The sequence below is a fragment of the Pan paniscus genome, chromosome 5, assembly GCF_029289425.2.
Source record: "Pan paniscus chromosome 5, NHGRI_mPanPan1-v2.0_pri, whole genome shotgun sequence".
Classification (NCBI taxonomy): domain Eukaryota; kingdom Metazoa; phylum Chordata; class Mammalia; order Primates; family Hominidae; genus Pan; species Pan paniscus.
In genome coordinates, this window is record NC_073254.2 from 82292557 (window position 1) to 82306051 (window position 13495).

The window sequence follows — 13495 nt, forward strand, 5'->3', positions numbered from 1 at the left end:
ACAGCAGGAAGTATCCAGCACAGAAGAAAGATGTAGGCTGGGAGGCTAAGCCTGTCTAGCCTATTTATGTTTTTCTGCCTGCTTTACATTTTGGCTGTGATGGCAGATGATTAGATGGTGCCCACCTAGACTAAGGGTGGGTCTCCCTTCCCCAGCCCACCAACTCAAATGTTAATCTCCTTTGACAACACCCTCACAGACACACCCAGGGTCAATACTTGACATCCTTGAATCCAATCAAGTTGACCCTCAGTATTAAGCATCACATGCTAGTACCACATTGCCTTGATACTCTAGCTTGAAAGTAACTCCTGAAATCAGGTTGGTAAAATCCTTCAGATTTGCTGTTATTTTTGATTGCTTAGCTATTGAAGTCCTTTGATGTTTCATATCAGTTTTATAATCAGCTTACCCATTTCTACAAAACATTTGTTAATATCAGTAAGAAGAAAGGACATCATAAAATATTAATTTTTCTAATTCATAAATATTTTATAACTTTATTTATAGGGCATATTCCATTTCCCTCTAATCTTTTTTTTAGTTTTCAGCATAGAGATATTAGCCACATTTTGTTAAATGTTTTCTGAAGTGTTTTGATACAATTATAATCATACTTTATTTCACTTTTATAGTATTAATTTTTAGTGTCATGTCTTAATTAGTTGTTGCCATATTACAGAAGCACTATTGGTTTCTAAAAAGTTATAATGAATCCTGGGATTTTGCCATATTTAACTTGTTAGTTCTACTTTTTAATTTTTATAGCGTTCCAATGAATAGTAATGAGGAATGCTTATCAAAACCATACCATTTTATTTATTCTATCTTCATGTTGTATTTATTTTTCTTGCCTTATTTCTCAAAAAAATTATTTTTTGAAAAAAAAAAGCTTTGGGGAAACATTGGAAGTTCCCTTTGTACTCTCCCTGATTTCATTCTCCCATCTACCTCCCTATAGTTTGCCTTTCAAATAAAGCTGGTGTGTGTAATCCTCAAGTTTATAAAATTTTAAAATTCAATATTTTGATATTTGTAAGTATTAATACATATAGCTATTGTCTATTCATTTTAACTAGTTTTTATAATTCCATTGTAAGACTACACCATGATGAAATTGTCCGTTCTCTTATTTACCAGGTTTAGTTTCAGATTTGAAGTGAAAATTCCTGTGTAGGTCTCTCAGTAAATACCTGATAATTTCTCTAATACACACACCTACAAGTAACATTGCTAGGTTGTGGAATATCCCTTACCATGTGTAGTACAGATATATTGTATTTGTAAAGTAATTTCCAAAACTATTCACTAAAAAAGCATATTTTATGGACCCTAACAATCAACCACTAGACTGATTTTATTTCTCATCTAGTTAAAGAGCTTAAAGTATTAGTAACTGGGGTTTTATATACTAAGAAGTATATCACCAGGCCTCAATTAGCTTTATACTTACTTTATAATAAAAACACCTCCTAGAACATTTATTAATTCCCTCCCAACATAATTCTTATAAATTAAAACCCCTATTGCTAAGCTTTACATAACTCACATTTAAATATAAATATAAGGATATATTTCTCTGGCTAAGATTAATAAGAGCATTTGAAATATAGACTAACTGAGTCTATTGTATTTTGAAGGGCTAAATTATGTTGCCATGTATTAAATTACTTACTTTGAATCTTCCAATTATATTGAAACACCATTCTTCATTCAGACAGTTGATGCTCAGCAGTCTACAGTGGTCAATTGCTTTCTCACAGTTTTTTTCAGTAAATCCTGATATACAGCTGTAAATACATCAGTGTAAATTAGAAAAATTATAATTTAAATGTTTTCAGAAAAGCCTATTAACATTATTCCAAAAGGAATAAGGCTTTGTTTAAATTATATGGTACTATTAATCATTTTTTTATACATACCTGTGATCTTAGCCAAAAAGCTCCTATTTATGTATTTGGAAAGAATTACAGTAAACTAAATTTTCAATGTATGCTCTTAATGATCTCTTTTGGGAATTTAAGAATAAAATAAACTTTGGCCTAAACTGATACTTAACAATACAGTATATGTTTTGGAAAACTAGTGGAATATGAAGAAAAAACATGACAAATGTGATTTTTTTAATGTTCAGTAGAGCCAGTATATACTGATGATGTGCTAGCAGGAGTTAATGATGACTACATGAATTTGAGACAGGATAGACTGCCAGTGGATGATAATGGTCTAGTTATAGTTGGGCTACTTATAGGACTTCTGTTTGTTAGTTGTCATTTTTAAAATTGTTTTTCAAACAATCTATATTCCAGTCTACTGTATTTCATTAACTGCAATCTATAAGTTGCTAAAGAACACACACTGGTGTTCTGGCTTCTACTGCCCTCACTTCTAATTAATTTGTAGGAAACAGTCCTGTGCCTTAATTTTTAGGCACTTAATATTTAGTAAACCTTCTATTATAAAATAAATGGGACCCCAAATGAAAGAATGTTTTTTCTAATGTAAACACCAAATATTTTAAGACCAAAAATATGACTTCTCATGACTTTAAGTTGGTAGAAGCTGATTTATTAATGAAGTGAATTTAACTATACATTTATTATTTTAAATCTGTTATAAGAACACAAAATAATTTCATAAAAGGGATCAAAGGCCGTGTTGGCACAATTTCACTGAAATAGCATCAATAAAATGCTGTAGTAATTTACCTTTCCTATAGTTTGAGGCATACAGCTTTGCATTTTCATCTTACAGAATTAAATTATTTCTCCATTCATATCAGAAATAATCATCCACTTTTTTTCAGCACCCATCATATGCCAGCCACTAGGCTAATTACCTTTACACAATTTTCTTAAGTTCTCATTCAATTCTTGTAAGTTGTGAAATATATTATTATTTATCACTTTTATAAATGAGGAAACATACCCATAGAAATTACATTAGTTGCTTTGGCCATATTACTTACAAATTTTAGAGTGGTTAATAAAATTAAGTTTGTCCTAACTTTAAGTGCATTATTATACTCTGCTATTCCATAGATGAAGACCTTTATGTATTTTACTCTACCACTCCACAGATAGTAAGATATATTTACTTTACGTCTCTCATTCTGAGGGGCTGGCTAGATATCCAGAAATCACTCCAAATACCAACTTAATGAGAGGTAGCATCGCTTCCTATTGAGGATGAGCATGTAATAGCATAGAGAAGAAGAGAAGAGCTTTAGCACATCCTAAAAGTTGATGAGTTTCAATTTTCCTTTTGAGTTGGAATGGACTGAATTGACCAAGAGCAGTTAAAGACACATGTGACATTTGGGCTTACTTTGTGTTGCAGTTTCCAAAGAACAGGATCAGGTCTATGAATTGAAGAACCAATATTTAGCCACTAAGAAGAATCAGATCCAAATGGTGTTGGATGAACACTGGGCAGCAGCAACTCTGAGAAAGTGTTTCTAAACAGAGCAAGTTTTATTGATCCAAAAAAAAAAAAAAGGCCAAAGATTTTCTACTCTCAGTACACACTAGGTAAGAGACCCCCCAAATACTATCTGCAATGTGTGGCTCAGAGAGGTTTGACCCAAAGGCGGAGGACTAATGTGTACTAGGCTTAATACCTGGATGATAAAATAATCTGTACAACAAATCCCCATGACCCAAGTTTACCTATGTAAGAAACCTGCACTTGTATCCCTGAACTTAAAAGTTTTTTTTTTTTTTTTTTTTTTCAAAAAGGGAAAACTTTCCTACTGAGTTTCAGGCAATCATCTCCAATCCCCCACTCCCAGTGATGGCTTGAAATCTAAGAGGCACTTCCAAGTCTTACTCATAAGAAAAATGTCATCCTATCAACTCAGCCTGCTGTCAAGGAAAAAGAAGTTTCAATAGTAGCCTTGACATTTAAGAATGTAAAACAGAGAAAACAAAAGCAAAGTAAACAAAAGCAAACTCTGAAACAACATGGACCTTTTTAATAAATGTGTTTACAAAAGTGCATTAACTTCTGTTGAAATGCTCAGAGAGACTTATTGCTAACTAATTTGAGCTACTCTAGGTGTCCAGCAGCCATTTTAGTCAGAGGCCAATTGTTTTAAATACAGGGGGAGAGAAAGGAAAGACCTTTCAGATCACCATGTTTCTAAAACATCCAATTTATAGTTTGTTTTTATATAAAACTATTTTGAGACTTTAGGGTAAGGGTAACCTCATGATTGTGATGGAAATATTTAAGGTGTCATTTTAGTGGTAAAATGGGAAATGATACATAGGAAAGCAGCGAGGATCTGTGAAGATACATGAAAGGGAAGGAAAAAAATAATGAAAATAAAATATAATAGTGGAAAAGAGGAGACAAAAACAATACTCTTATCCTCTTTTACTTTTTCCTTCCTAAAATGATTTCTTACCACTGATTTAAATATCTTTCTACTATTAGGTTTCCTTTTGCCAATAAAGCCAATATTCATTAGTTAATTAGCTTTACTCTATTTCTTGGACATAACATTCCAAACTTGTCCAGTGACCTATGGAATGCACACTACTGATTTTAATGAGAAGTGTCAGGCACTGTTGGGAACACAGCATTAATAGAGTAGGGACAGCAATATCAGAACAAAATTCCATCACCAGCATTTTGGTAAATGTTTTATGTAATACAGAACTACTAGTATTTATAACTGCTATTTATTTTTAAAGTTAATTTATCAATTAAGGTAAAAATCAGTGAAACAATATTTACTACATTTTAAATAGGTTTCAAAATGTATTTTTTCAAAATATTAAGAAAAGCCCATAAATTTAATACAATTAAAAATAAAATGTTCAATATTTTACTAACAGTTAGTAAAAATTATTACTGTATTAAAATAATAATTTCATAAAGCAAAAAATTAGAAAAAATATTTTTTAAAGAGTTAACTTCAAATTGGAAGTATACTTCTGCTTAAAGTTTTCTAGCTGCTGAAATAGCTTTTTCAAACTCTATACTATTCTAGCAAATGGAAAGGAGATAGTTATAAACTAACTTCAGATAGTTTTCTCTGCCTGTGGTAACTTGAAATACTCTCATCACTTGTTTGAAAACTTGGAATCAACTTTTGATACATTTTTTTCCAGGAAATGAACAGTTATATTTGTAATTTTTATAATGTTTAATTTGTAATTTTTGTCTTAAAGCATTGTAGTTCACATTTGTCTCTTTGGTTTCATCATGCAGACATGGGGATTCTGATGGAAAGTTCCTTGTATCAGTTTCAATGCTGTCATTGAACCTGTTCCGCTACTTGGGCAAAAAACCCTTCGAAGTAAATTAAGATTTATTCTTATAATAGAATCTTTGCAATACTATTGCATGCTTACATACTGTGACTTGTGTGGGCATAGACAAATGTCCAGACCTATGGACTACTTCATATGACGAATTTATCTTTTAAGCATAAACTGAGCAACAAGGTCACTGCCTGGATTTCGGAAAGCAAATAATTCAGATGTAAAAGTTATTTAAAGATGAAAATAAGAATCTTAGACAAAACCATCCATATTTGATAAGTAAAATTAACATGCTATACCTCTATCCTAGAATATAGAAAGCTAGTATTAAACCTATTAAAACAGCAACTCCTCTGCCTTATTATACATTCGTTTATGGGGAAGGGAGAGAAAATTATAAATACATGAGTATAATGACAGATAGGGAGAGGTGCTATATAATTAATAAATTAAATCCGATAAAAGTGGAGGGAGAAATTGAGATTAGGTATTTCCAGGCTGTGTCAGGATCAACAGGAAAGACATCTTTGAGGAGATAATATTTGAGTGAATGGCTGAAGGAAGTGTACAAATTGCTACTGTGCTTTCTGGGAAATGTGCACTTCAGAAAAGGGAACGGCAAATACCGAGGATTGAAGCAAGAGGTCCTTGAGATATTCAGGAAACATCTCAAAGACCAAAGTGGTGACTTAGTAGGAGATGGTGGCAGAGAGATAGGCAGGAGGAAAATATGGCTCACCTTGTAAGCATTTTAAATCCTTTAGGTTTTATTAATGTACGGGAACCCCCTGAATGGCATTGGCAGAGGAATAACATGATTTTAAAACATATATATTCTTTTTTTGTGGATAAAAAATGATAAACAAGCAAACTATTTTACAGTTACTTTACCTGTAACTTTCAGCATCTAAAATAATCACAATCTGTTTTCTAGTTGCTCAGGTCAAAAACTATGGAGCCAATATATTTGTTCTTTTTCTTTCTCATTCAATCCGCTCTAAAGAAACATTGTATTGACTCCATCTTAAATATACATCCACAATCCAACCCCTTCTTATTATGCCCTCTCTCCAATTCTAATCTAAGTCACTGTCCTACCCAGTTTGCTATACTGTAATTACTATAATAGCTTATTAACAGGTCTCTTTGCATGTGCCCTTGTGTCTGTACAGTTTCCTTTCAAAACAACAGTCACACAACAATTCAAAAATATAAACCAAATAAAGTAACTCATTTGCCAGCAACACTGCAATACTTGCCATTGTACTTAGAGTGAAAATGAAGGACGTTACAAAGGCATTCATGATCTAAAGCTGCCCCAGATTCTGGTTTCTCTTCTAACTTCATTGCTGCTACTTCCCTTGCTTTCTCCAGAGCAGTTAGTCTGGACTCATGCATGGATAGGGTCTGAATAGGCCAAGGATTTTGCAATAGGTACTCCCTCTGCCATGAACACTCTTCCTTAGACAGCTGCACATTCCCTCACATCATTCAAATCTCCGCCAAAATATTAGCTTTTTTGATGAGACTTCCATTCACTATTTGACATGTACCTGAATGAAGGTTCAAAACAATGAGGTCAAGAGGGAAGCTATTGAAATGTTCCAGCTGAGAATTTGGCTTGAACAAGGGTGTTAACATTCCTAATGATAAAAGTGTTCATATCCATGATACGTAGTTATGGGAGAGTTTAAAGGATTTGTTGATGGACAAGACGTGTCAAAAGAGAGAAAAGAAGAAATCAAAGAGTAATGTAAATGAATACTGGCAGAAAAGAAGCTTTGTCCAGGGCTCAGTAATCAATTATGAATTTGGAATACATTAAGTTTGAGCTGCTATATTAGATATATATAAAATGGACAAGAGTTTAATGGTAGGATGAGAATTAAACAGGTTTGATGTTTTCAGGTCAATGGAACATAGAAAAAGAGAATCAAGGAATTTGAAAGTGGATGTGTAAGTATGTTTTTTAAAAGAAAATGGGGACCTGCAGGGGATACTAGACACAGGAATGTCAAATGTAGTCATATAATTGGAGGTCCTGTTGCTTTTTTAAAAATTTATGAAATTTTGTCATTACAGTACATGAGTGAGTGAACTTGAAATACAGGAAGTGGGGATCAGAGAGTGAAAGAATTTAAATTAAAGGTATTTCAGGGTGTGCAATTAAAGGCATGATAACTTATAGGATAAGACCATGGGAGATGGACTGAGGTGAAGGAGAGGGGGAAATTAGCAAAATAATTATCAAAAAATTTAAACAACCAGAGTGAGTGGATTTCCAAGAGGGATACCAAAGTTATCAAAAAATATGACCACAGTGGTGATAAAGAAAAGGTCAGCAAGCTAGATGCTAAAACATTTAGTAAAGGATAAGCAGAAACTGAGAGAAAAGCTACTAGAAAAGGAGCGAGGGAGAGGGGGAGGGGGAGAGAGAGTCAGAGAGAGAGAGAAGATACAGCTGCTGGCTAGGGTTTTCAGAAGGAGAAGGGAAAAAATGGCCTGAATATGGCAACAAGGGCAACACTGTCTATACACTTCACTGTCTGTGGTACACAACTGTAGAAGAATGAATAGTGACCAACTCAGAAGGCTACAAGAAAAACTGTCCTCAGGTTTCAGTGAGAAAAAGAAAGAAAGTGTAGAAAAAATATTGTGGGCTGGGTGTGGTGGCTTATATCTGTAATCCCAGCACTTTCGGAGGCTGAGGCAGGAGGATTGCTTGACTCCAAGAGTTCCAGACCAGCCTGGGCAACATAGTAAGACCCCATATCCACAATTTCTTTTTTTCAAAAAATTAGCCAGGTGAATAGCCCCAGCTACTCGGTTACTTGGGAGGCTGAGGTGAGAGGATTGCTTGAGCCCAGGAGGTTGAGACTGACATGAGCTTGGTTCACAACACTACATGCCAGCCTGGGTGAAAACATGAGACCCCGTCTCTAAAAAATAAAAAAATAAAGAAAAAGAAAATACATTGTGGATACTTGGAAAATATTCTGCGGACAAAATGAGATACAGAGGGCACAGTGGAAGAATACTGGATATTAAGAAATATTGGAGGTTGTGCAAAGCATTATGGGGCTAAGATTCCTTTAATCAGGTATGCCAGGAAGACTTAAAGATTTCATGATGTTGATTCAAATTTTATCTGCACATGTCTGTACTAACTTACTATTTTTTATATGGAAATTAATACATTGAAGGAAGGAAGAAAGTTTATACTGATGAGAACATATGTTCTTAAATGGGGCATTTAGGGGGCCAGATTACAGGATACCTCCTGTCCCCTATAACAATATTGCAGAATGTAAAGTTGTACTAATAGTAGCAAAAGCTACTCTTGATGAGAAAATGGCAACAATGTCCTAGATATTTTTAATAGTTATATAGTTTATGACCAGAAACTGAAGTTAAAAACTATGTTTAGACTTTAAAAAACTTTTCCCTATGTTAAATTTCAGAATGATTGATTCAAGAAAACCCCACTGTCTCAGCCCAAAATCTCCTTAAGCTGATAAGCAACTTCAGCAAAGTCTCAGGATACAAAATCAATGTACAAAAATCACAAGCATTCTTATACACCAACAACAGACAAACAGAGAGCCAAATCATGAGTGAACTCCCATTCACAATTGCTTCAAAGAGAATAAAATACCTAGGAATCCAACTTACAAGGGATGTGAAGGACCTCTTCAAGGAGAACTACAAACCACTGCTCAAGGAAATAAAAGAGGATACAAAAAAATGGAAGAATATTCCATGCTCATGGGTAGGAAGAATCAATATTGTGAAAATGGCCATACTGCCCAAGGTAATTTACAGATTCAATGCCATACCCATCAAGCTACCAATGACTTTCTTCACAGAATTGGAAAAAACTACTTTAAAGTTCATATGGAACCAAAAAAGAGCCCGCATCACCAAGTCAATCCTAAGCCAAAAGAACAAAGCTGGAGGCATCATGCTACCTGACTTCAAACTATACTACAAGGCTATAGTAACCAAAACAGCATGGTACTGGTACCAAAACAGAGATATAGATCAATGGAACAGAACAGAGCCCTCAGAAATAACGCCACATATCTACAACTATCTGATCTTTGACAAACCTGAGAAAAACAAGCAATGGGGAAAGGATTCCCTATTTAATAAATGGTGCTGGGGAAACTGGCTAGCCATATGTAGAAAGCTGAAACTGGATCCCTTCCTTACACCTTATACAAAAATCAATTCAAGATGGATTAAAGACTTAAACGTTAGACCTAAAACCATAAAACCCTAGAAGAAAACCTAGGCATTACCATTCAGGTCATAGGCATGGGCAAGGACTTCATGTCTAAAACACCAAAAGCAATGGCAACAAAAGCCAAAATTGACAAATGGGATCTAATTAAGCTAAAGAGCTTCTGCACAGCCAAAGAAACTACCATCAGAGTGAACAGGCAACCGACAAAATGGGAGAAAATTTTCGCAATCTGCTCATCTGACAAAGGGATAATATCCAGAATCTACAATGAACTCAAACAAATTTACAAGAAAACAACAAACAACCCCATCAAAAAGTGGGCAAAGGATATGAACAGAGACTTCTCAAAAGAAGACATTTATGCAGGCAAAAGACACATGAAAAAATGCTCACCATCACTAGCCATCAGAGAAATGCAAATCAAAACCACAATGAGATACCATCTCACACCAGTTAGAATGGCAATCATTAAAAAGTCAGGAAACAACAGGTGGTGGAGAGGATGTGGAGAAATAGGAACACTTTTACACTGTTGGTGGGACTGTAAACTAGTTCAACCATTGTGGAAGTCAGTGTGGCAATTCCTCAGGGATCTAGAACTAGAAATACCATTTGACCCAGCCATCCCATTACTGGGTATATACCCAAAGGAATATAAATCATGCTGCTATAAAGACACATGCACACATATGTTTATTGCGGCATTATTCACAATAGCAAAGACTTGGAACCAACCCAAATGTCCAACAATGATAGACTGGATTAAGAAAACGTGTCACATATACACCATGGAATACTATGCAGCCATAAAAAATGATGAGTTCATGTCCTGTGTAGAGACATGGATGAAATTGGAAATCATCACAAGAACAAAAAACCAAACACGGTATCTTCTCACTCATAGGTGGGAATTGAACAATGAGAACACATGGACACAGGAAGGGGAACATCACACTCTGGGGACTGTTGTGGGGTGGGGGGAGGGGGGAGGGATAGCATTGGGAGATATACCTAATGCTAGATGATGAGTTAGTGGGTGCAGCGCACCAGCATGGCACATGTATACATATGTAACTAACCTGCACATTGTGCACATGTACCCTAAAACTTAAAGTATAATAAAAAAAAATAGCCTTATAAATGTGACTATTGATTTCAAGCAAAGAAAAATGTAGCAGCCCAGCTTTTGAGATAATTAACTCCAAAAGATTAAGCTTTCCTGTTGAAAATTATTGAGTGACCAAGTGGAAGCATTCCATTAATTAATACATTCCTCATGCAAATATGTGATTGCTATTTTTAAAATCATTTTTCAAAATTAATAAGAAAATATAATTTTATTATATGTTGAAATATGTCAACCTATGCATTTCTGCAAATGCAGTGTCTTATTTCATAGTCACAGTGCATACTTAGTTAGTTATATTTGTGACATAAACTGAAAACCTTAGTTATATTTGTGACATAAACTGAAAACCTTAACTTTACCCATGACTGACATGGTGAGATTTATCACAAGCCAAATAAAATAAATGCTGAAACTGACTTGGGGATGGGGGTGGGGGAAGTTATGTTAATACATCAAATCGAAATTTAAGTAGTGTAAGTTATAATAATCTAAATCCAGTGAGTAGAAAACAGAAAAAAAAAACACAATAAGCTGAGAATATAAAAGAGAATATCATTATTGTTGAAATATCTCAGAATTTTGGAGGAGAAAATAAAAGGCTTAGAAAGCAAAATTCTCTATATCACAACATTTCTGATTTTTAAAAACATAGTATTCATATTTCTCTAATATTTAGTCAGTGGCATATTTTACAAAGTTTTCTCCCGATTAATTTGGTTAAATAGTTGATTTTCAGACTTGAAAAATTTTTATGAGGAAGACACCAGCTGGTTTAATGAAACTTTATTTCCTGGCTCATTTCCTCATTTTACTCTAAATAGAAAAATTTGATCCTCCTGATATGTTGAGAATATTGGAGTCATTGCATTCAGTAAAAATTAGTGTGTGTGTGTGTGCGCGTGCGCACGTGTGTGTGTGTGTATGCAAAATGGCAATACTAATAATGTAGTTCATGATAATCTTCAAAGCCATTAAGTGATTTTGGTGAATAAACACTTTCCACTCTACAAAAGTGGGAAGTATGGTGGAGAATTCAGAAATCTACATGTCAGGTCACAATGAGTTTCCCTTCTCTACCCATGAACCTCCATCCAAGAGGTGATCAGAGACCCTAGGAAGCATCACTGGAGCTGTGTCCTGTAGCGCCGTGGACACTGCCACCTGTGTAAGTGAAGTGCAGCACAGAGTCTTGTAGCTGTAGCACTGCCTTTGGAGAAATTTCCAAATGTCTATCCAGCTCTGTGAGCTTCTGACAGAACCCAGCACTATTAACTTTATGCCAACTCTCACAATCAACCCACCATGATCTACCTTTGAGGCCATTAAAATTAATCCCTTATTACCATTACCTCAGATATCCCAGGAAGCCAGTGGTTTCCAAGTCATCCCTCACTGTGTGGTTCTTTTCCCCCAAGCAGCTCTGTACACTTCTTTCATATTCTTCTTAGGAATCTCTTTCCTTTGACTGTAAACTCTCAAGTGGTGGTTATTCTTTCTCCCTCTTCTCTCACAGCTCAATGTCTACATGTTATATAGTTGTCTTCATCTTTTCCTCATGTCCCGTCCTCTTCCTTAAAAGCTTTACTTATTTCAAGATGATGCCATCAAACCATGCTACCCATATCTTCTCCTTGTCATAGTCATAGTCAACCTTCCTGAGCATCCCCTCTAATTCTTTAACATTTAACCTCTGACATGTTATATCTTTCTCTAATGTAATCCCAACCTTACTTTATTTGTTTGTCTGTCTGTTTTGAGACAGAGTTTCACTCTTGAGGCCCAGGCTGGAGTGCAATGGCGCGATCTTAGCTCACTGCAACCTCTGCCTCCCAGATTCTATTGATTCTTCTGCCTCAGCCTCCCAAGTAGCTAGGATTAAAGGCATGCACCACCATACCCAGCTAATTTTGTATTTTTAGTAGAGACGGGGTTTCTCCATGTTGGTCAAGCTGGTCTTGAACTCCCAACCTCAGGTGATCCTCCCGCCTCAGCCTCCCAAAGTGCTGGGATTATAGGCTTGAGCCACTGAGCCCAGCAATCTCAACCTTACTTTGCTATTTTTTTCCAACTTTATCGAAGCATAATTGACAAAGTTGTACAAATTTAAAGTGTAAAGTGTGATAATGACTTGGTATATTATATATTGTGAAACGATTATCCTGAGTTAACATATCTGTCACCTTGCACAGTTATCATTTGTATGTGTGGGGGATAGCAGGTAAGATCTATTCTCTTAGCAAATTTCAAGAATGCAATGCATCATTTTTAGCTATAGTCATTACCTTGAACATTAATTCCCCAGAAGTTATTCATCTTTTTTGCCTTTATTTTTTTATTGATAACTACTGTTTGTACATATTTATGAGATACACGTGATGTTTTGTTTCATGCTGAGAATGTGTGATAATCAAGTCAGATTTAGGGCATCCATCACTTCAAGTATTTACCATTTCTATGTCTTGGAAACATTTCAAGTTCTCCCTTCTAACTCTACTGAAATATACAATATTATAACCCTTTGAACACCCCCGCATTTCTCTCAGTCCCAATTGCCTGAAAACCAGTATTCTGTTTCTATGACTTTGACTTTTAAAAATTTTACATATTAGTTAGATGATACAGTGTTTGTCTTTATCTGGCTGATTCATTTCACTAAGCATAATGCCATCAACATTCATCCATGCTGTCGCAGATGACAAAATTTCCTTCTTTATGTGGCTGTGTAATATTACATACATACACATGCAAACACATCACATCCTCTTTATCACAATAGCCAAGGCATGGAGAACACCTAAGTGCCTTCATTATTTCAATATCTGCAAAGTTTATTTATTTGCAACATTAGCA

General features: G+C 34.9%; 1 protein-coding gene across 2 annotated transcripts in view; it reads right to left on the reverse strand.

Annotated features, from left to right (window-relative positions):
- Positions 1-13495, reverse strand: part of LOC117978267 (protein eyes shut homolog) — a 377736-nt gene that overhangs the window by 63034 nt on the left and 301207 nt on the right. For both annotated transcript variants that reach the window (XM_063605329.1, XM_063605328.1), the window contains exon 8: positions 1676-1790. In XM_063605329.1, the coding sequence (XP_063461399.1) occupies positions 1676-1790 (115 nt within the window). The remainder of the gene's footprint in view (positions 1-1675; positions 1791-13495) is intronic.